Source organism: Notechis scutatus, chromosome 1, assembly GCF_049901735.1.
Source record: "Notechis scutatus isolate UNSWTSFEM ecotype Mainland chromosome 1, rNotScu1.2, whole genome shotgun sequence".
Classification (NCBI taxonomy): Eukaryota; Metazoa; Chordata; class Lepidosauria; order Squamata; family Elapidae; genus Notechis; species Notechis scutatus.
In genome coordinates, this window is record NC_142009.1 from 124,764,519 (window position 1) to 124,789,232 (window position 24,714).

Sequence of the window (24,714 nt, forward strand, 5' to 3'; positions counted from 1 at the left end):
TAGAGAGGGTGGAGGCCCAAGGCAACCCTCAAAGAAATATGTGCCAAAGGGTGGGTACAATGCAAGAGAAGGCTCCCTCCCCCATGCCAGAAAGATGAGCCATCATCAAAGACCTTCTCCTGCAGTTCTTAACAAGTAAACAGGTTCATACCAGTGGTCTTCAATTATCCCCCTGTTCAAAAGGCGATTTCTTTAGTAAAGGTTTTCCACCTTTTTTAGGAAATGGGGATCATCCTTCCTACAAGTAAGCTTTATCACTTTACTTCAACTATCAGGCCAGTTCTATGCTAAGTGATTGTTCATCCATTGAGGAATAAAAGTCAAAGATGCAGTTGGCCTTCATATCTCCACATGCCCTGTCTACATATTCAATATAGCCAAGCCAAAGTATCCCAAACAAGACAAGCAGTTGCTGAATTAACATTGTTAGAATGTAACAAACTGAAACAAGAATCATAATCTAAGTTTACTGTGTCTGCAATGAACAATGCAAATTGTTCATAGCACATCACCAACAATTTCAGCTTCCTCATTCCAAACTTTTTGTGAAGGAGACCCTACACAGTCAGGAACACCAACACCATCTGTTTGGTTCAGCACAGGCAGAGAAATTAATGCTCTTGGCTGCCACTACTGATAAGTTTTGAATTACTGGCATACTTACACAAATAATTTCTAGTTCCCTTCTAGTCTTCCAAGAAGCAAAGGAAAAATAGCCATGGTTGTTGTTTTTACACAACATAGTTGGAAACCTGAGCCATACAGCAGATGGTGGGGATAAGGCTATGCAGTTCTCAATTCCTGAAAATTGATCAGGCAAGAACAAACAAAATGGCTGATTTTATCGCCAGTCATTTCTGTTGAGGTAAAGGCAGACTCTAATTGTGGTTGTCCAAAGAAAGAGAGATAGAAGTTATCCACATAACATTCTAAGATATAAAGTGGTTTGACTGATTGGAGTATTATGTCTAAATGTAGCCAACTGTAAGACTCCTTTAGTTGCTTGATAATTGGATGGCCCTAAATAATGAATTAAATAAATGGATGAATAAAAAATGGCTTGTTTCACAGTCTCAGTGTGGATGACTATTTGCTGAATAGAAGGAATATTTCAGCAAATCACAGTCATGCAAACCTTATTTTAACATTATGTGGGAGACAGTCATTCTCTCACAGCTGAACCCACCTCACAGGGGAGTTGTGGAGAAAATTGGAGGAGGAAGGAATATTAGGTATGTTCCCTGCCTTGAGTTTCTTATAAAGTAACAAAGATGTGATAAAAATCTAATTAAAAAAAAGTCAAGGATGCTGTTCGATTCAGGCACTGCTTATGATCATCCCATAGCAATTTAGATATTATCAGAATCAAAATCATGGGTGAGACACCTTAACATATATTCAGAGTAGCAACTTATATTTTTATGAATAGACTTTATTTCTTGTTTTTGCTACCTTGACTGTTGATGCTATGTTACATTCTTTTAGTTCAGGACTTGTATTTCTCATGCTCAGTCATGTTCAGGAACAGAACCGCAAAGGTGAAGATGTTATTTTTTGCTGAAAATAGATGCTGGCTTTTCTTAACATTTTTTTATCATTGACAAGAGACTTATCAGTAGCAAGGTCAAGAATGAAAGAAATGACATGCAGGTTTTTAGACTGTTCAACCAAACTCTCTCAAGAGGTGAAAACAGGTGTTCATAATATGTGGCCATCTAGAAAATCAGTGACTAGATTTGATTATTATATTTAGCAATATTCACTTAAAAAACTATACATAGAAAAATAGTTTCTTTTTAACTGTTGCGACTTTAAGAAAATGCCCAGGTTTCTACATCACCTTTTCATTCATTTACCCAATAGTTCATGTGGTATGTATCTATATTACTGGACAACAGTGGGTATGCATTTTTTGTGTGTGTTTCTGTGTGTGAAAAATATACTAGCCTAGCCTAGCCTAGTCTATAATGGGGTTTTCCTGGCATATATAGATATAGATACATATTTTAATGGCAGAAAGGAAGAGGAACTTGATGAGGATGAAAGAGGAAAACATAAAAATTGATGTAGGAGATGACTAGGCTGAGGCCGAGGGAGGGGTCATCAATCATGAGTCCATTTGCACCCGCAAGAGAGCTAAGTCCAGCCCACCCTGGATTCCTGAGACTCTTATCTATAGCCAATTTGCCTGGACCATTAGTAGTTCAGATTCTTGTAGAGAATTTAACCTTGCAAGAAATCTTTGTAATCATTTGAACTGCCTGGACCTCCTGATTTCCCCTGCGCTTGACAGTTGACTTGAAATTCAAAATTAAAAAAAAACAAAAAACTAAGATCATGGCATCTGGCCCTATCACTGTCTGGCAAATAGAAGGGGAAGAAATGGAAGCAGTGACAGGTTTTATTTACTTGGGCTCCAAAATCTTTGCAGGTGGTGGTTGCAGCCATAAAATTAAAAGGCACTTGCTCCTTGGGAGAAAAGCTATAGTAAACCTAGACAGCATATTAAAAAGCAGATATATCACCTTGCTAACAAAGATCAGTATAGTCAAAGCTATGGTTTTCCCAGTAGTAATGTATGGCTGTAAGAGTTGGACCATAAGAAGGCTGAGTGCCAAACAATTGATGCTTTTGAATTGTGGTGTTGGAGAAAACTCTTGAGAGTCCCTTGGACTGTAAGGAAATTAAATCAGTCTATCCTAAAGAAAATCATCCCTGACTGACCTTTGGAAGGACAGATATTGAAGCTGAAGCTCAAATACTTTGGCCACCTATCAAGAACAGAAAAAAAAAAAAAGACCTGATGTTGGGAAAGATTGAAGGCAAAAAGGGAAGGGGACAGCAGTGGATGAGATAGTTAAATAGTGTCATTGGCATAATTGGCATCAATTTGGTCAAACTCTAGGAGACAGTGGAGGATGGGCAGGCTGTCATGATGTGGTCCATGGGGTCACAGGGAGTTGGACATGACTTAGTGACTGAACAATAACTATATACTCTATGTGTCTGTATATTCATTAATATAGGTTTTATGATTTGGACTTTACTCTACTTTCTTACATATATCTTTGTAGTCCCATGAGAAACATGCTACTCATCAAAGTAGATAAGAACTTGGTAGGTGAAGTATTTAAAATCTTCTATGTTTTTACCCTTTAAGTTCTCACATTTAATTTTTATAACCATACTTTTTGAGTCAAAAGTAAACACTTAACACAAAGCACTCCGATTATAAAAGTTAGAGAGAAGGAGAATATGTCACTTCCTAATTACAACATTTAGGGGAAAAACATGATAACATATGGATAACAGAGCTGCTGACTGACAGTTCACGTATAAATATTACAACCTCTAAAGTAAATTCACTTGGTAAAATATAAACATTTTTGTTAGGCAGCTAAAATTACACGGAGAACAGTTGGATGACATGAATGTTGGAAGAGGAGATCATGCCAAACTTGGCATCTCTTTTTCTGTTTGACATGCTTAATAAAGTGATTTTGTTACAGAAATCACAGACTTTTTTTTTTAAAAAAAGCTATGTCTTGTCCTTCATCATCAAATAAAGAGATATTTATGTCAATGGGAAGGCAAGCTGTTCCATTTTGCATTGTTTAAAATATAGACATTGCTTTTGCGAGATTCTAAGTCAGCAGCTCAGCTCAGCTGCTGTAAAACAAACTTTGCTCCCCAAAGTCTGGTGCATTATCTCACAGAACTGTTTTTGTTTTGTGGTATAGCAGATTTAATAGAAGTCATTTATTGTTAGTGTAAATTCCTTAGAGTTCAAGATTAATAGCAACCCTGTAAATTCAGAGTTTCTCAAATGACCAAAGGCCAAATGTGTTAAACCCGTATCTTAACTATATTGTCAAAGTGCTTTTCCCCACCACTTCAGCTTTCCTTAAAGCTGGTTTTCTTCCCGTAAATACAAATTTACTTCAGGTATTGTGACAACTTACTGACAGTATTGATTGTGGCTTCCAAAGCTCCCCGGGAGATTTCTTCTAGACTTTTAAGAATAAGGGCCTTACAAGTGAAGGGATTTAAAGACCAAAGGCAGCACTGAGATGGAATAGCTGTGGTGCTGCTTCTGCATCCTAATGCTATTATTGTTTCCTGAAAGCACATAAGGAGCTCTGTTTTTATCAAATGTGGTACATAAGTAAATTAAATTTACATCCAGAAATGGGACCTCCAGGAAGAAAATTAGACAAAATGAATTTCTGAAGAGCTGGACTGGTCTTCCAATCTTAGGAATTTCTAGCATCAGTTTGATATCTCTAATCTGAATTAATTTGCTGTTTGCCTGGCTACATGGGGAAAACTTGCCATCTTTTTCTTATTAGCCCAAGTTTTACTCTGTGTGGAAGGGAAAAATAATGCAGATAGAAAAGGAAAACAGTCATTCTTAGTGATGGCAGTTCTGTTGCTAAAGGGGTGACTTACTGAAAACATGTTAAAGGTACTTCTGAATGAAATTCAAAATATTTGCAGCAACAGACAAAAAGTATAAAATTAATTTCTATATATAAATGCAAAAAATATAATTTGTAGAATAATTGAGGTATATTTGTAGCTGAAAAAAGCAACGATAATGCATGCTGGACTGAAAGATATGGTACAAGTAAAATAGCAAAGCAAAACAAGACCACAGTGAAGTAAGCTGGGTAGAGAACTAAGCCAGAAGGAAGGGTTACTTCTCAAGGAAAAAGACCAATATGGCATTTTTTCTCTCTCTTAGAAATAACTGGTCAGTGCATGACAGCAGACAAGATAAGATAAGGGTCGATATTTAGAGAGAAAGCTAACACTGTACTAAATGAAGGAAAGGAGAAATACAAATAACACATTCCTTAGCTGTGGAAGAAAAAAATTGAATTGTGTTACCTGGGACTTTCCTATTAACCTTAAACCTAACCCCTTGAAAATTATTAGGGCTGCATTAATATATGCGTTAACCTAAACTCCTTTTCAGAAAGGTAGAAGCATACCTGAATCTGTAAGATGAAAGATGGGAGGTCTCAAACCTTCTCTCACAGAACCCTTTGAATTTTCAGTTCCAGTAGCTGTGTAAAAGTGTTTCAGATTGTATATGTAACAAAATTTCTTTAAAACACATATTGTATTAGCACTGATTTTCAATACCCACATCCCATCCAATGTATAAAAACCTGGCTGATTGAAGTAGTACCTGACTGATTATATTGTTCCAATGTATTTAGATGGAACATTGCCACTCATGAGTTGGCTGGGTGCACTGCAGCTTGATTGCCAGTGAACAAGGAAGTAAAAAGGCAACTGAACTATGGAAGCATAATAACTAATTGAAATTCTCCAGCAGAATTTTCTGATGGCTATATACTTTGCAAGAATATATCTTGCCATGCTTTCAAATTATGGTCTTGGTTTCAAAGAAATGTCCATTAATTCCTGCTCACTGAATCATCTTTAATCTGATCTTCCCTTCTATCAACAACTCCTCCTCCTCTCTCATCAAGAGGAACATCACCCTAAGGATATCTTCTAAAACATATTCAGCCATCAATGTTGTTCACAAATTTGTGGCTATTTGTGAGTTGGTCAGTCCAACCTTTGACATTTCAAATAGTAAAATAATATAAGCCAGGACTCAATGTGATTATGATTAATAACCCTACAGATGTCATTATTAGCAAGAGCATATAACTCAGGGGTGGGATTCTACCAGTTCGCACCTATTCTCTAGAACCAGTTGTTAACATTCTAAGCAGTTCGGAGAACTGGTTGTTAGAAGAAATTACTGGCCTAATCCTGTAAGGAAGGCAGGAAGGAAACATTCTGGTGTTGCTTACGGAAACTGCCTCTCCATTAACCCTTATTACATTCTTGGCAGCACTAGACTTCCTGTCTCAGGAACTTCTCTGGAGTTTTTTTCCCCTCCTTTGTTGGTACTTTGCTTGTGTGGAGTGACCATTCAAAATTACAATGGCACTGAAAAAAGTGACTTATGACCATTTTTCACACTTAACGACTGTTGTAGCATCCCCACAGTCATGAGAGGACAGGCGAGGAGATGCGTGCCTTGATGTGAGTGATATTGAATTGGCCACCCCCAGCCAATAACATGACCACCAAGCCACGTCTACCCAGTCACATGACCACCAAGCCATACCCACCACCTAAGCCACGCCCACAGAACCGGTTAAAAATTTGAATCCCACCCCTGATATAACTTGATTTGAACTCAGCACTTCCAGCTCACAAAATGCAGACCTCCCCATTGTATACTAAATGCTCCATTAGCTCAGTTAATGAGAATGGAAAGTTCAATGTCTCTGCAAGTTCAGATAATAAGAGAACAGTGCATATGAAGAGTCCAATCAGGTTCATTCATGTTTTCCTTAATTAGGGCATTTATTCCTGTTTAGCGAGGGGTTCTTATAAGCTTGCCTCTGCTCACTTATAAAGGGAACTTTAGCACTTAAAACAGCAAAGCCACAATTCTTGAATATGCTGCAATTTATTAGTTGCAGTTTATTAGCTGCAGAATTAAATCTGCAAGATTATTTCTGCAAGTGTAATTGTCTAGATCAGTGTTGGAGAACCTTTTTGGCACTGAGTGCCGAAATGGGAGTACACGTGCATGCACACGGGGGAACACCAGAAACCAGAACAGCAGCTCCCTGGTGGTTGCATGCATGCCGGCCACCTGGTCTTCCAGTTTCTGGTGCACATGCACATGCAAAGACCAGCTGGCCAGCATGCATGTGCATGCTGGAAACTGAAAGCTCAGCTTCCCGGTGCGCGCATGTGTGCCAGTCACCTGTTCTTCCAGTTCCCGGTGCTCGTGCATGCACAAAGACCAGCTGGCCAGCTCACATGCGTGTGCTGGAACCCGGAACAGCAATGGGGAATGGCTGGCATGCCCGGAGAGTTGGCTCTGCATGCCACTTCCGGCATGCATGCCATAGGTTTGCCATCACGGGTCTAGATCAAGGATGTCAAATTCAAGGCCCGTGGGTTGGATTTGGCCTGCGGGATGCTTAGATCTGGCCCACGGGGCTGCCCTGGAAACAGTGAAGGACTGGCCCATGGTGCCTCTGCCAGGGATGATGGAACTTGAATGGGCCGCACAAGACCCTACCAGGCTCTGTTTTCAGCTGCGATGGCCTCCTGCAGCCCAGCAAAAATGGAGCTCCCAGAGAGCTTCAGGAGGCCATTGCAACTGAAAACAGAGCTTGGGCGCCCATTTTTGCTGGCAGAGTACTTGGGCCACGGCAGGCATCCCCAACATGAATGACGTCAAGCTGGCCATGCTCAAGGTCAAGCACAACCTTGATGCGGCCCTCAATGAAATCAAGTTTGACATCCCTGGTCTAGATTTACTGAGGCCAACACAAATATGTGATTGGAGGGTGTCATTTTCATCTCACTAAAATATGGTTTTAGGATACTTTCAGTCCACCACCTTTCCCAATCTCTCAAAAAGCAGTTTGAAGTCAATCAGCCTTCATTTTTATTTCTGTTATTTCAAAAAAGCTGAAAGCACATAAGGGGGACCACTGCTTGCTTCCAGCTGACCCAGCATAAAGTGGGTCAGCCGGAACCACAACTACTAAAGCTGCAAAAGTGCCCATATTTCCATTCCAGACAGGAGAGTAATAAAGTAGATTTCTAGTGGCTTTTTCATGTTTCTAGTCCATGCTGTGGGCATATGGCTGTTTATTTGAACTGCAAAAAAGCTTCAACTGCCAAGTTATCTTTCTTCCTGCTTTTAAAATCCTGCTGCTGCAACTGTGAATGTGAAATGAAAGCCTATGCTTATTTTTACAACTGGGTACTTTGCACTGGATCTCTAACATAGTTGCCTGCTCCTTGGAGTTAGGAAGTAGAAGATACATTTTAAACTGGGGATTCTCAGCTTCTGTTTAGAGAAGACTCCATTAGATGCAGTGTAACATAATGAGGGCTATAATTAAAAAAAGTAGATGACCCATTTTAGGAAGGAAGCTGAGATATTAACTAGATTGTTTAGAGCAGGGGCGGGCAATTAATTTTCTCAAAACAGGGACTGTTATGGAGAACTGTGAAGGTGCAGAGGCAAGCATGCATGCACATATGTAACTAAATAAGAAAGCAATTACCTTCAAAATAAAAGCAATTTATGCAGGTCAGACAGGAACAGCCAAAGGGCTAGATGTGGCCTGGGGGCCATAAAATGCCCAGGCCTGCTATAGAGTAGCCCCAGCCTTTCCAGCTTTGCGGACCACTGGGGGTGAGGAGAAAGGATGGGTCTTCTGCATGGTTTAAAACTCTTATTCTGCTTCTTAATACTGCCCACATCTCACTGTAGCAAAAGTCAATGGAAGGGCATTGTTTAAAGCAGGGATACATGTTCTAAATATACAGTATATAAAAAGGATGGTGAAAATCAAAACAGAAAAAGGCAAGCGTTCACCAAAATGAAATTACTTATATACACTTTGCAGACTTTATGTTGCTGTCAAGAAAAGGTCATTGTGGAATGATAGAAAAAGTTCACATGAAGCTGCCCTTTGAACTATAGCTAATATTGTTATTTCTAATTTAGGAATCTAATGCCATGGGATAGCTAAGGTCCAGATACATGCTCAAAATTTTCTTTGAAATTTCATTCTTGGCTAGTAGGATAGTATGGGGGGGGGGGGAACAAGTCTTAGGGAAGTGAGTGGGTGAATCACAAACTCGATTGTTTTATCTGTATACCAAAGATACATTATCACTTCTTCTTTACCGCAACAGACCAAGAAACTCTCTTGCAGGAATTTTATTCACATATGTACACTCCCCTGTTACCAGCTTGCACAGGAAAATAGTTTTTTATAACCTAGGAATCCCTACACATGTAGCTTCCATAATCAGGTTGAAACCCATGTAGACATTGTATATCGAATCAGTGAAATGGGATTCATATGTTATCTGATTTGATTCAGCAACGAGGCAATAAAACATCTTTTTGGAATTCCCTCTTTCTGTTAACCATAGCAGAAGGAAGAAAAATAGATATTATCTTCGCTGCAGCCACTCCAAATCCCCCCCCCATCCCAGAATAAAAAGTACGATAGGACATGTTGGGGCATCTGTATTTGCCCAAATGGCTCCACTTGAAAGCAGTGGTGGGATTCAATTTTTTTTACTACCGGTTCAGTGGGTGTGGCTTGCTCGGCATGGCTCAGGGGTGTGATTCAACCCGTGTAACAACCGGTCCAGTGAGCGCGTGCATGCAGAGGGTTAGTTACTGACCTTCTCCTGCAATCCTGCAATCTCCCTGTGTGTTAAACAGCTGACGCGTAGCAAAGCAGTTGAGCTTGAAAACCAGGAAATAAAGGTCAGAATAGAGCCAGGGCAGGCAAGTGGGCCCAGCAGCTGATTGTCAGAGCGAACTGGTTCAGCTGAACCCGGCCGAACTGGTAGAATACCACCACTGCTTCAAAGGCTTCACTTTCACAGGATGGTTTGCAGACTAGAAACAGAAGTTACAAAAGGCAAGAAATTGGGCCACTTTAAAGCTATCTTTCTTTTTATCCACTCTGCTTTCCAGCCTACAGGGTTTTCCTCTGCCTTCCTCAAATGAAATTCTTCATTATCTATAAAGACCATTTCTGGCTTCATGTCTCCTTATTTTGCCTGACCTACAAGATTAGGAATCTCTGGCTGGCAAGAGTGTATGAACCTCTTAAACCACCCTTCATAAGGCTCAGGCTGTTCTCCTTCCCATTGATCAATTAGTTAAATACCTTTATTCAGTTCTCACTTTATGTCTCATCTAGCTTTCTAAAACTTAGCCTTGGTACACAAGAGGTATCCTCTCAATTTATACTCCATGAAAAAGCTTGTGACATAGATCTAGCTCAGATGCAGACCATCCCATTGTCATTCATTGATGTCCATGGACAAGTAGAAAAGTGAACTTATATCTTCTTGGTCTTACCCCAAATATTTTTTTCCAATTAATAGCCAATTTGTAATGTTTACTTCTTGTCCTATAGCTGTTACTATTATAGTGTTTCTTTTCACCCCACTCAGTATTTCTACTTCATTTTACCTTGTGTCTCACTGCTGGCTGGTTGTCTTGTATTCTGTATCATAATAATTCTGGAAAATCTGTTGTAACCTTTAAAATTATGTGAGCTCATGTACATTACATAAGACACTATCTACATTTGTAATCTCTGAACTGAGCTCTGCTCCTTCCATTCCTATTTTCATCATCTTTCTGATGTCTTGCTGCAGCAGAAAGGCCATTCAATATGGCCTTGAAATATGAATTCATAGAATATGAATAAAAGAGGTTATCCATAGCAGAAAGTTGCCCTCTATACCTGAAGGGAGCATGAAGATTATCCTTCCCCTCCCTTTTTGCATACCAAATCATAAAAAAATGGGAAAAGATGCAACACATTTTGGATTCAGGCTGTTTTGCCATTTTGAGCATCTCACACATAAGACAAACGTCCTGTGTTCAGGGGAGATCACAGCAAAAGTTGTTTTACTTTAATTGCAGAAGTAAACCATTCTGAACAGCAGTGTTTTGAGAGTTAATGTTCTAAAAAACCTAAGCCTTTCTATCTTAAAACTTTTTTTCTTTTTTCAAAATGGACTATTTCAAGTGAGAAAGTTTGATTTGATGTCTGGAACAAAATATTTAATTTGTTTCAAAAAGTGTCCTTTGATGGAACAAGCTGGTGTAGACTATTAAAATATAGTTTTTAAATGGGCTTCTTTTGTTCCAAGCTCAAAGCAAAACACATTTCCTATTTTGAGCATTCTTCTGTGAGAAACCGAGTTTGGTTGCAAGTGCTATGATGTCAGAACAATAGGAGCTACTAAAATAAAGATGACTTACAGCAAGATACTATACCACTTATCATATACAGCTTCATAAAAATAATCAACAAATGTTTAAAATTATGCAAGGAAATTCACAAACAAAATTCAAACACAAAATTAGAGGAAAATATGGAAATACTAACCAAATTCCAAATCTATGTTTGGTGTGAACTACTCTTCTATTTGTTTTGGATCTCATATTTCTTGAAATTTGAGGCCCAATTCACAGGTCACTGAAGCAAATTAATTCTCTGGATAACTGCAGCCCTGTCTTTTTGATTGACCTCCTAAGGAGATTATGAAATTAAAAGTATGTAAGATAATTCAACACTATCTTAAATTCCTTGTGGAAGAGCCTTTTGATTTACTTGTGTTTTAATCTAGGAGCTAAGTATAACACACACATACATACATACAGTGGAGTTCCTTTCTGTTTGTGCTTGATCTCTTGCTCTTTTGGTAAGATAATTAGAGAAAGCTTCTTGTTAAGTGAAAATAGTATAATAAATAACAATTTCCTATATTTTCAGTTGCACATATAGCATTCAAAGAACTCTGAGCTACCGTATTTGCCGGCGTATAAGACGACTTTTTTGCCCTGAAAAACATGCCTCCAATTGGGGGGGGTCGTCTTATATGCCGGGTCGTCTTATACGCCGGCAAATAGTAATTGGGAAGCACTGCGGCTGCCCGCGGCTGAGGCACTTTTGCGCACTGTGGAAACGAATCCCGTGAAGCCGAAAGGAGCAGCCAGCCTTCTCCCAGCTCCCAAGGAAACGAGGCTTGCACCGCCCAAGCTCCGCTGAGGTATCCGGCTGGGGCTGTCAGGAGTTGTTACCGCTGGCGCAGCTCCGCACGGCTCCAGTCCCGCGTTGCCTTGGGAAGGGAAAGGCAAAACCAGGAGCCGCTGCTGCCATTGCAAAGCGCCGCCGCGGCTCTTCCTTTTTGCAAAAGTGGAAGGCGTGCGGAAGAGGGGGCGAGTATATAACAAACTATATTTTGAGTGGAAATGTTGGGGGGTCGTCTTATACGCCGGGTCGTCTTATACGCCGGCATATACGGTACTTTAATGACTACTGTGTGTGGTAACTCTAACTTAAAAAGAACTATTGTGTGTGGTAACTTAACTGTAAAGTAGATTTCAGGCCTGATCTCGGCTCTTTTAAAAAATTATGCATACAAATGCATTTTTTAAAAGAAAGCAATAAAAATCAGTCCTCTCTTAAAGACTCAGAACAGGACAAAAAAAGAAATTTCACTTCTCCTTTTGTAAAATTGTGTTTCAGGTAAGCAGTGCGAAGTGGATATAGATGAGTGTGCCTCAGCACCTTGCCTCAACAATGGAACCTGTGTTGATCACATCAACTATTACAAGTGTTATTGCCAACGTGGTTTTACTGGCATAAAATGTGAAACAAATACTGATGAATGTTCCTCAACACCTTGTCTTCATGGAAGGTGATTCTTGGTTTTTTTCTTTTTTACTTTTATTACCCTGTGGTTTTTTTAAAGGCCTAGCAATGTTTAAAATGTAATGTCAGGAAGATTGTTGCAGATATTTCAAATTATATTATTCCATAAAATCAAACCACAGACACAGCTAATGGATAACAGATGTTGCCAGTTTAAGCTAGTGCAATGTGGTGGTACATTATCTCATTTCTTCTTTCATTTGAATGTAATGACATACAGCAATTTTCAATAATTGATTGAAATTAGGTGTTAATATACTTAACATTGGTTTCCTATACTATTTGCATTCCAGCAAGCTGAAACGTGTTTTGGTTTGTTTGTTTGTTTGTTTGTTTTGGGGAGTAGAGACCAATATACATGAAGTGAAAATACTACAGGAAGGGTTTCCAACATAAACTTGTATGAATAACAGATAATTATCTCAGAAATCAAAAACATATCAGAATTAATCTAATATGTTACAGGCATAGCAAAATAATATGCTTGGTATTTTGTCTGAAAGACAAAAATTACTTTGGGTTGTATATAAAGCAGTACTTTCTTTTTCAGATGCATTGATCTCATAGATGGATATCGCTGCAGCTGTGATCCTGGGTGGACCAACTCAAGATGTGAATTTGATGTTAATGTAAATATTCTCTTTAAAACAAATGACTATCAAGCATATAAGATTTAGTAAAACCCTTGCATTTTAGGATAAAGTTCTGGAACTCAAACTGTATTGCATTTTAAAGGCATAATTTGGAGCTGTTTTCTTTTCAAAATAAGCATAAGAAACTTTGTATGAACTACAAGACTACTGCTTCTTGTCTAACACTGTGGTCCAGAACTCACAAGATTGCATCTTTGAGTGAAATAAATAAATAAACAAAGTTTGCTGCTCTTGAACTACAAGAAAGTTCATGAGAGCTGGCATCTCTAAAATGTCCATGATCCAGAACAGTCTGGTCAAATTCAGCAATCTGTATTTTTCTGAAGCCCCCTCAACCTCTTCTGACATTGTTGTAGAACAGGGGTGTCAAACTGGCGGCCTGTGGGCTGAATGCGTCATACACTGGCCACGCCCACATCCAGTTTAGCTAAGGGGGAAAAGTCTCAATAACTTGATGCCGCTATGACAAAGAAATACATTTTATGAAGAAATAAGCCTTTGAGCTAGAAAGATTCATCTTTCTTATCACTCCATTTATAGAAACTGGACTGAAGATCGAATGGTCTTTTCAGATGACAAACTCTTTTTTATGGGAGGATGGAGCATAGCATACAATAATCTAGTGGACAATGAGAAAAATACTCTAGACATTGGTGAATAAAGTGGCTCAGAGTTGGACAGATTGGATTATTTGGATTAAGGTGATGAAGGCCTGGCTTTGCTCAGTTCACTGAGAGTGTTTGATTCTGTCTGTTATGAGAAAATGGACAAAATATTTGGCATTGTTTCTCTGACCATCTGTTTGTCAGAACCTTGTCCTTTCTGGCTAAGGAAGAACACCTGGGACATGACACGTTGAATCAGAAGTGCTGCTTTTTTGTTGCAGGGCGTGCAGCATCCTTCTGGAGATAGGAAAGGCTTTGACTTGTTAGCCTTCCATAAGTCTTTAAAAACCTGGCTATTCCCCAGGCCTATGGACTGGGAGATTAAGCAGTTTCTGCTGTTAAATGGATTTTACTTTCTCTTTTATAAATTGAATTAGTTGGTCATTTATTATCTGGATTGTTGATTTATTTTTGTTGGTTTTAATGTAACCCGTCCAGAGTCATTGCCATTGGTGGAAAATGTAGTGGCATGAGCAGGTCTTGTTATATTCATATAACATTATCTGTTCTGCAAATTGTACTGGTTACCACAAAGCTTCCGGGTGCAATTCAAAAGGCAGTTATCATTTATAAAATTTTGCATGGCATAGGGCCTACTTACCTGAGGGACCATCTCTCGTGATTTCTGCCCATTCTGTACAAGCAAGACAGAACAGTCGTGTTCTTGGTTCCATTGACTAAACAGTGTAACACAGCTGGACCTAAGCAGCATCCACCCAAGAAATTCAAAGTGCCCTATCCTGCATGCCTTTAAACATGTCTTGAAAACCTGGCTTTTGGGGTTGGGTTGGGTTAGGTGGCTGCCAGACCCCTTTATCATGGGCAATATAAAAGGGAGAGAGTGGTGTGTTTTTTTTTACTGTTCCTTGTTGGTGACTATTATTATTTTCTGATTTTGTGAGTTTCCTCTTTTTTTAAAAAAAAAAATGTAAGCTGCCCATAATAGTTCTGGAGTTAGGGGGCTCTAGAAGTGAGGCAGACAGAAAGACAGATGCATGCATGCATGCATAAAAATATGCAAACCATGCATGCATGCATAAAAATATGCAAACCAAAAAGCTACAGTGCAGACAATCCATTGTTTAAAATAAAAGTATCAGTGGAGTAACTGGAATTTGCTCCATTTCTGTTTTGTAGATATTAGTCAGCTAGCCTCATTCTCAGATAGTTTCAGTGTTTTAATTAAAACTTTAATTGATTATATATGTAGTACATTTGTTCTAGAAAATTATATTCTAACTTCTAACTTCTAATACTATCATATTAGAAGTTTTGTTCTATAATATATCTCAATGGTACAAGAGGAGTTAAATGGCCATTCAAAACAATTATTTGCTATCTCCAATTAGCATTCTAGGATAATTCATACTTTTTTGCCTTGTGAAGGTCTATTTCTTTTGATTTTGGTAGTTCATATTATCAATCCATTAAGAGTTTGAGTTCCATTTATGCATGATGCTGTGCACGTGACAACTTCAGCAATAAAAAGCTCTGAAAGGAAGGCATTACCTAGCATTACCCTTATGTTCAATTCCATTGCTATATAAGCCGGCAACCAGTATTCAGTGCTAACTATAGAGTGTCAGCTTCAAATGTCCTTCATCTTAGAAGGTCAGCACATTTAGTTCTTCTGCTCAATATTAAAAGCCAGGAAAATGCACAGGGAATTTAACTCTGACAAAGGATTTACAATATTGTTTCACTGGAAAAGGGAATGAACATAGAAAATCATTTATATTTCTTAGTTCTTGCATTCTAAACTGTCTTTAAAGTGCCTTGGGATGATAGATCTAAGGGAACCTACTTTTGGAAGTTCACTAATGTGTATCTAAAGGCATTTTCCTGACAATCTTTTCGAGATCTGAAATCAAAGATATATACTTTAAAAAAATCACCACCATGACAGTATGTATGATGTGTGATGTGTGTCTGTATCTGTGTTGTATGAATATTCACTATAGTTTGTGTCTGTATAGCAACTGCATCTCTCATCCCATTTTGCCTCTGAATAGTGCTAGGTACAGTGGTGGGAGCAAAACAATGGCCTCATTTCCAAAATAATGGCTAGCTTATCATTTTTAGTTCTGCTAATGTTGAGCCACCCTTCCCAAGAAACTGTTGGGACAATTTTTCCTCCCTCTGAAAGAATCCCTGGCACCATAGCATGGTTTATTTTCTGGCCTTTTCCTGGATTTATATCTTGATTCAGTACTACATAACCCCATTCAGATAATGGATGGATTCACACATTGAATTCAGCCATTATGTGGGTTCTGGATTTTGACATTATGGAGTGAAAACCCAGACAAAGTGAAATCGTATTTCTACATTAAAAATGGTTCTTAATCTTGCTAACTGCTGTACATTCTTTTTTTCATTTTGTGCTTTTCAGTGTATTGTTTATGGGTGTGTGTGCTTTAAATTTTCATTGTAATTAGTTTATTCTTTGCTGCCAACCGTTCTGGGATTATATCTTCAGAGAGGAATAAAAATGCATAATACATAATAAATATGTATGCTGGTCCTATGGGTCTAATCCTTCACATCTATGAATGGTTCGGGAGGAGCCAGGAATGGTAAAGGACTTCACTTTTCCTCATTTACCTCTGGAATGAGAGTCTTCTACCAAACTCTTCCATTCTGATGGTTTTGTTCTTCTTCAGAAATGTATCCCATTGTAATTACTTCAGTTAACGTTTGTGATTTTTCTTTAGGGAATCTAACTTATTGGATTTCCCTTTCTCATTTGTTCCAAAAGAGGCATTACATTTTCTGCAGAGCTTGTAACTTAATCCATTAAGGAGCAGATGCTGATTCCTTCTGTTCTATTAGCACAACTATCTTAATGTGTGTATCTCCTCAGAAACTAAATGTAGGAAAAGTGGGAAAAGATGCCTTTTTCAAAATAAAAGAGTTTTTACATGTATGTATGTATGTATGTATGTATGTATGTATGTATGTATGTAAATAATTAGTGTTTTTCAAACTTGGTAATTTTTAAAATGTGTGGACTTTAATTCCCAGAATTCCCCAATCAGCATAGTGGCTGGGGAATTCTGGGGGTTGAAGTCCATACATCTTAAAGTTGCCAAGTTTGGGAGGAAAAAAAAAACCAGACATGCAAAATGATTGGCATCTCACAAGCCAGTAGTCTGCCAGTGTTGTGGCCCGCCAGCAGCTGGTGGAGCTGGTAGCAGACTCGGACAGTGAGGAGGTTGGGGAAGAACATGGGCCAGCCCTGGAATCTGGGGAAGGCTCTGACAAGTGCTCTGCTTTGGAGGCAGAGATGGGACCAGGGCCATCTGACAGTTATCAGCTGCCTTTGGAGTTGGAGATCAGTGGGGCAGAAGAACAGCTGGAGCCTGTTCCCAATGTGCGCATGCGCAGAGCTGCCAGGAGAAGGGAACAGTGAAGGAACAATGGTCAACTTGGGAGTAAAGGCACAGGTGGATGGTGAATGGCCCCTCCCATAGGGATTAAAGAGGAGCGATAGGGGAGTGGTGTTTGCAGGAGACAATTAGTTCATTTAATTAGGGTGAAGATTTGTTCGTGACTCCTTGTACAGCTTTGTGCTTGGAAGCTATCGACCTGGCAACTCTCCAAGCCTGATAAAGTCTGTGGTTGTAAATCATTCTTGAAAGACTGCCGGGATTTTGCTGGATGTGAATAATAGGAATTCACATTAGCCTAATAAAAAGGGGTTTTGTCCAGACGAGGAGTCTTCTTCGTAATTTTGGTGAAGCCTAAGTCAGAACAGCCTGGATTATTTGAAACTCTACCCAATCAAACTGTTGCTATTTGATTTTAAGGGACTTACACACAGCTCATTCTTGTTATCTATTACAATTTGAAACAGGGCTGTGAGACAGATTGAATCTGAAGGCCAAAGGTTCTCCATCTTATTTTAGAATAAAAACAGTGACAACAGTAATGTATATAGAAACATAAAATCTGTCCCCACTCTCACCTCAATCCTCCAGGGTGCATTGTTGGACTGGAATTCTCTAGTACAACATTGGAGGGTATCAAGGATTTTAAGACCAGCCAAGGAAAGGGGAAATAAGTCTTCATGTTTCAAATGTGATTCTTGCTCTAAAATTCAGGAGTATCACCAATGCCATCAAGTTAAGTTTAACACTGTTACGAACTAAGCAAACGCGTTAGTTTAAAATCCTAAATAGTTTTGCTTCCACGGCAGGCTCGTAATCCTGCACTTCTGATTGGCCCGCGAACAGCGGATCGTGATTGGTCATTTCTGGCTGATCTGATTGGCTGATAGCGGGTCGCCGCTGATTGGACTCTCCCAGCGCGGCAAACTCAAATCATTGGTTGTTGTGACAGCAGCCAGCTCTATAAAAGGAGCTGCTGCTGCCCAAGTATTTTGCTCTGTTCTGAAGTCACTAATAAAGAGTTGGAGTCACTATTCAATGCCTCGTCTCCGTTCCTTGCGCCCACGCTCCAGACGTAACACTGGCGACGAGGGTGGGATGCGGAGATGATAGAGATGACTGAACACTCACCGAACGCTAACAGAACACGTGGCTGAGAGCGCACCAAGAAGCGGCAGAATGACCAGCAGCACTATACCACCCGCTCCATTCGACCCGGCTAACGAAGACTGGGACTCGTATATAGACAGGTTCCAGATGTTCCTGGAGACCAACAATCTGAAAGATGCTACGCCTGGCAAGAAACGAGCTGTGTTCTTGACCCATTGCGCGCCCGCCATTTTTAAGATGGCGAAAGCACTTGCGAAACCGGCAGAAGTCAAGACAATGGACTGGGACAACCTTGCCCCAATCCTCCGGGCCCATTATGCACCGGCAGTGCCAATACTCATCAGGAGACACGAGTTTTACCAGAGGGACCAACAGGAAAGCGAAAGTGTTGGAGACTTCATCGCTGACCTCAGGAACCTGGGGGGACTCTGTGGCTTCGCAAATCTCGAGGAAGCCATGAGAGATCGAATTGTTCTGGGCCTAAAACACCCCACAACACAGAGCAAGATTATGGCGAAGGGAGACATCGCCCTCGCAGATGTCATCGCCAATGCTACTGCAGCAGAAGCAACCAGGAAGTCAGCCGCTCGAATGCGCCGAGCGAACACACTGCACCGCCAATTCGCCAGTGACACTACGCCTTTCTCCAAGAGGCACACAACGACCACCCACCATGAGGACCTCGAATCCTCATCAGAAAGCGAGGAAGAGGAGGTCAACAGACTCAGGTCAGAACGCGACCAGCGAGACCAGCGAAATCGCAAACCTCCGTGCCAATGTGCTGGATGCGGGGGAAATCACCTGCGATCAGACTGCAAATTCCTAGACGCACTCTGCCGTTCCTGTGGAAAGAGAGGCCACATCGCAAAGGTCTGCAGAAGCAAGCGAGGGTCCAGCCCAACCAGAAGAGAAAATAATTTCCGGCAGACAACAGGCACCCCACCAGTAATTCGGGACCGCCTAAGCAATCAATGGAACCACCACTACAGAAATCGAGCACCTGCCATTTCGTCCAGACGAGAAGAGGCTCATCAGACCATCACCATCGGCCATGCTTCATCCATTGATGCAAGGAAAATCCGAGTGAAGGTCGCCATTGAGAATCGACCATGTGTTATGGAGGTTGACTCTGGATCGTCCCTATCCATGGTCTCCTGGAAAACCTTCAAACAGCTGATCCCTGACATCCGTCGCCAGGACCTCAGCACTCAAAAAATCATATTGAAAGACTACCAAGGAAACAGAATTCCAGTTGCCGGTTCCAGCCACGTCCAAGTATCCTTCAAAGACCACACCGCAACCCTACCTCTGACCGTCGTCGATCGAGATCGGCCCAGCCTGATAGGCTTGCAGTGGTTCGCGCCATTAGGAATTGAACTAGCTGGCATCAACCAGACCGGAAGTGATGACTGGGAAGCGGCCCTCGTCCAGGAATTCCAGGACGTGTTCACCGAGAAGCTAGGCAAGTACAAGGGATCCCCCATATCATTTAACCTCAGCCCCGAGGTTGTGCCCATTCGCCTTAAGCCTCGTCAAGTGCCCTTTGCACTCAAGCCAAAGATTGATGAACAACTGGACAAATTAATAACCCAGGGCGTGTTGGAACCGATTGACCACGCCCGATGGGAGACCCCAATCGTAACCCCCATAAAACCTGACGGATCTTTGAGAATTTGTGGGGATTACTGGGCCACCCTAAATCACGCGCTCCAGCAGAGCGCTTACCCTGTACCTGTGGTCCAACACCTTCTTCATTCCCTGGGAGGTGGAAAAATATTCGCAAAATTGGACCTAGCTCAGGCGTACCAGCAGTTGCCCGTAGATGCACAGACTGCAGAGGCCCAAACTATAGTCACGCACAGAGGGGCATTCAAGTGTAATAGACTTCAATTCGGAGTGAGTGTAGCACCTGGCATTTTCCAAAGTTTGATGGAAAGATTGCTACAGGGCATAAAAGGGGTCGTGCCCTACTTCGATGATGTCTTGATAGCTGCCCCCACTAGAAGCCTATTAGAAAAATGACTCAGAATGGTTCTCCAGAAATTTAAAGACACTGGCCTGAAGGTCAAAAAGGACACATGCCAACTATGTACGGAGAGGGTTGAATTCCTGGGGTACCTTCTTGACAAACAGGGAATTCACCCTACTGAGAAAAAACTGACTGCAATAAAAAACGCCCCAAGACCTAGAAATAAAACAGACCTCCAAGCCTTCCTTGGACTCATTAATTTTTATAACATCTTCTTGCCTCAGAAGGCGACTGTTGCTGAACCCCTGCATAGGCTCCTCGACAAGAAGGCTTCCTGGGTCTGGGGACATCGGGAAGAGCGAGCTTTTCAGCAAGTAAAAGACCTTCTAACTTCAGATGCTGTATTGATACAATATAACGAGACTTTACCCTTAACTGTCACCTGCGATGCCTCACCGTTTGGGGTAGGAGCCATCCTGAGCCATGTCCTGCCAAACGGTACTGAGGCACCTATTGCGTTTTTTTCAAGAACCTTATCTAAAACTGAGAGAAACTATAGCCAACTTGATAAAGAGGCTCTCGCTATTGTGGCTGAGATCAAACGATTCCATGAGTATGTATATGGAAGACCCTTTTCCATTATTACCTATCACAAACCATTACTTGGCATTTTAGCGGGAGACAAACCAACACCCCACATCTTATCGCCAAGAATGACACGTTGGTCAGAATTTTTAGCCGCATACGATTACCAACTGCTACACCGCCCGGGTAAAGCCATTCCCCACGCTGACGCCTTGAGTCGCTCACCGCTACCCGAAGTCATAGACGACCCAGCTCCAACCCTAGCCATGCTACAAATCGAAACCCTTCCTTCACCACCACTGACTGCACAAGACATCGCCTCGGAAACAAGGAAGGATCCTTGTTTGGCACGAGTCCTCAGTTGGGTGGAAAGAGGTTGGCCTGACAACGAACCCAACAACACCTTCAAACCATTCAAAAACCAACAGACAGAGCTTTTCTCACAAAGAGGATGCGTCTTGTGGGGAGACAGAGTGATCATTCCGGAGCGGCTACAGCATAAAGTTCTGAAACTATTGCACAACGGACATCCTGGCATCGTGCGAATGAAGGCACTAGCGAGGAGCTACACTTGGTGGCCAGGTATAGATAAGCAAATAGAAACCTGGGTGGCCACCTGCACCAAGTGTCAGGAAACTCGCTCAGCTCCACCAAAAGCCCCGCCAACTGAATGGGAAACACCCCGGGGTCCCTGGTCCGGTATCCACATCGATTTTGCGGGACCTACCAGGGGCATACATTTCTCATAACTGTGGATGCCTATTCCAATTGGCTAGAGGTCCACAAAATGAAGAGCACCACCACAGAAGCAGTCGTTAAAAAACTAAATAGACTATTCGCTACGCACGGGTTACCAGATGTCCTGGTTTCAGATAATGGACCCCAATTCACTGCTCTTGCATTTGAACAGTACCTAGCAGACCGGGGGATATGCCACGCCTTAACATCACCAGCTCACCCTGCGGCCAATGGCAGGGCTGAGCGAATGGTCCAATTCATAAAGAAAACTTTACACAAGATGGAGCAAGGGGACATCGATGATAAGGTGACCAGGATGCTCCTACTCCAACATATCACCCCAAACAGCACCACAAACAAAACCCCAGCCGAACTCCTGATGGGCCGGAAACTTCGCTCACATCTTGACCGCCTACACCCTGCCTACACACCGGAAAAGCCCCTGGGGTCCAGCAGCAGGTATCGCACATTCAAGGTAGGCGACCCCGCTACCATAACTCAACTTATGGGGCCCCGTTCCTACCGTTTACAAACTGCTGACGGGAAAATGTGGAAGCGCCACATCGATCAACTTCGCTCCAGACTGGCACCTACTCCCGTCACAAGCCCTGAACCTCAAACCTGGGGGGGAAGGGAAATCGAGGGGGCCGGAAAAGAGCTAGCATACGACCCAGTACTCAAACCCAGAAATCAGCACAACCAACCCTGGGATATTCACCTTCCGAAGGAGAGCTGGACCAGATGATCACCTCGCCACAAAGCAGCACTGCGACAGCAGCAAATCCAGGGAATCCGGATGACAGCCTTGATGGAGGCAGGGATGACAACCCTGAGTCGCCCAGCAAAGAGGTTGGACCAGCGAACAGCCCATCGGAACCAGAGTCATGGCAAGGACTGGTGGAGCAACGCAGATCAGGTAGACAGGTGAAACGACCTGCTTACTTGCGAGAATACATCACCCCACCCCTCAGACGGAACCTAGGGGGGAGGGGTGTTACGAACTAAGCAAACGCGTTAGTTTAAAATCCTAAATAGTTTTGCTTCCACGGCAGGCTTGTAATCCTGCACTTCTGATTGGCCCGCGAACAGCGGATCGTGATTGGTCGTTTCTGGCTGATCTGATTGGCTGATAGCGGGTCGCCGCTGATTGGACGCTCCCAGCGCGGCAAACTCAAATCATTGGTTGTTGTGACAGCAGCCAGCTCTATAAAAGGAGCTGCTGCTGCCCAAGTATTTTGCTCTGTTCTGAAGTCACTAATAAAGAGTTGGAGTCACTATTCGATGCCTCGTCTCTGTTCCTTGCGCCCACACTCCAGACGTAACAAACACCTCTCAGTGTCAGTGAAAGTATATTACCTGTCTGCTTTCTAGGATTTAAGCATGCCTCACTTGAGACTAACCCACCTACTATAACTAATATTTAGTTATTTAGCAATAATTGTCATTTTCTAATAACTTAGGAAGTCAGTGGGAAGTGTCAAAAAAGGTATTTTAAAAGCTGAAATAAGATTTTTTTTTTACAAATGTAACCCTCCTTCATTTGAAATTAACTATTAAAACAGTTTGTATTCTGCTTCTGTATTGTGTGTGTGTTTATGCCTAGCTTATTTATTATTCTAATACTTCCCAATAATTAAAATGATTTTTTTTTCAGTGAATGATTAACTCAGGACCTACAAATTTCACATATAGAATATAAAGGGAAGAAAACTATAAGAATAATTTGAAGTGCTAACAAGCTAGAGGAAAATGAGTAGGAAAAAAAAAGAAATGAAGTATATTTTTAAGTTCATAAAAATAGAATGACACTAATTGGAAACTGCTGTTTCCAAAGAAAGACTGATTTTTAAAAAACAAAATTGACTTAGTAGGCTTCATCAAGTATTTTAATTAATTTAGTGCAGACTATAGGGTTGAGGTTTATTTTTAATAGTATGCAAAGTATCCCTTCCCATGGGATGTATAATTCAATTACTTTATATAATGTTTTGTAATAAATGATCCTACATTTTCCAGCTGGAATTCTGAGAAAGAAAGCACATTGTTTTCATATAGTCCCTTTTGGATTCATTTGCATTTCAGTAAAAATAACTGCATACATTTAAGTAAAAATAACTCCTGTGTCATAAGGAAATCTGTTTATTACTGCACTGATTTACTTTAAAATATTCACTTTGTTTTTGTGAACATAGAAGCAATATATCTATACTATTTGCAAAAATTATTTCACCTAAAGTACTTAGATTTGTTATTTCAACAGCTTGGCAGACAGACACTAACCTGTTGCAAAAGAATGGGGCAAATCACAACCTTATTCAACTTGTGATTCAGTGTTGTATAATTTTATGTTCCAGGTAGTCCTACAGTCATGATGAGGTATCATTAAGCATTTTAAAAGATTTTGGTGGGGGGAAAAAAACATGTTATTACTATCATTTCTGTTGAGCTCAATGTTGAAATTGAGCTCTGCATATAATACTGCATCCAGTTTTGGTCACCACGATGGAAAAAAGATGTTGAGACTCTAGAAAGAGTGCAGAGAAGTGCAACAAAGATGATTAGGGGACTGGAGGCTAAAACATATAAAGAACGGTTGCTGGAATTTGGTATTTCTAGTTTGTTGAAAAGAAGGACTAGGAGTGACATGATAGCACTGTTCCAATATCTCAGGGGCTGCCACAAAGAAGAGGGAGTCAAGCTATTCTCCAAGGCACCTGAGGGCAGGACAAGAAGCAATGGGTGGAAACTAATCAAGGAGAAAAACAACCTAGAACTAAAGAGAAATTTCCTAACAGAACAATTAATCAGTGGAACAACTTGCCTCCAGAAGTTGTGAATGCTCCAACACTGGAAGTTTTTAAGAAGGCATTGGATAGCCATTTGTCTGAAACGGTATAGGGTTTCCTACCTAAGAGGGGGTTGGACTAGAAGACCTCCAAGGTCCCTTCCAACTTAGTTATTCTATTCTATTCTATTCTATTCTATTCTATTCTATTCTATTCTATTCTATTCTATTCTATTCTATTCTATTCTATCTAAATGTCCAAAAATTAGAATGGCCACAGAATGGGTGTTTTATGGACAGTAAAACACTCCACCCATCATAAATGGTCACATTGACTGCCATGGCCACATGTTGGATTGATCAATGTTATGACCCATTATGGCATTCTGCAGTCATGTGACTGATTTGTGATTTTTTTTTTTTTACCACTTTCCAGTATTAGTAGCAATAAGTACTAATAGATGAATGGGTTTGCTTGACAACTGCTGCAAAAATTA

The 24,714-nt window shown here is 41.0% G+C and overlaps 1 protein-coding gene across 1 annotated transcript in view; it reads left to right on the forward strand.

Moving 5' to 3' along the window:
- The window catches only part of LOC148132975 (uncharacterized), a 56,914-nt gene that overhangs the window by 28,544 nt on the left and 3,656 nt on the right, over positions 1–24,714 (forward strand). Inside the window, exons 2-3 of the mRNA XM_087951266.1 lie at positions 12,138–12,309; positions 12,874–12,952. Coding sequence (XP_087807392.1) covers positions 12,138–12,309; positions 12,874–12,952 — 251 coding nt within the window. The remainder of the gene's footprint in view (positions 1–12,137; positions 12,310–12,873; positions 12,953–24,714) is intronic.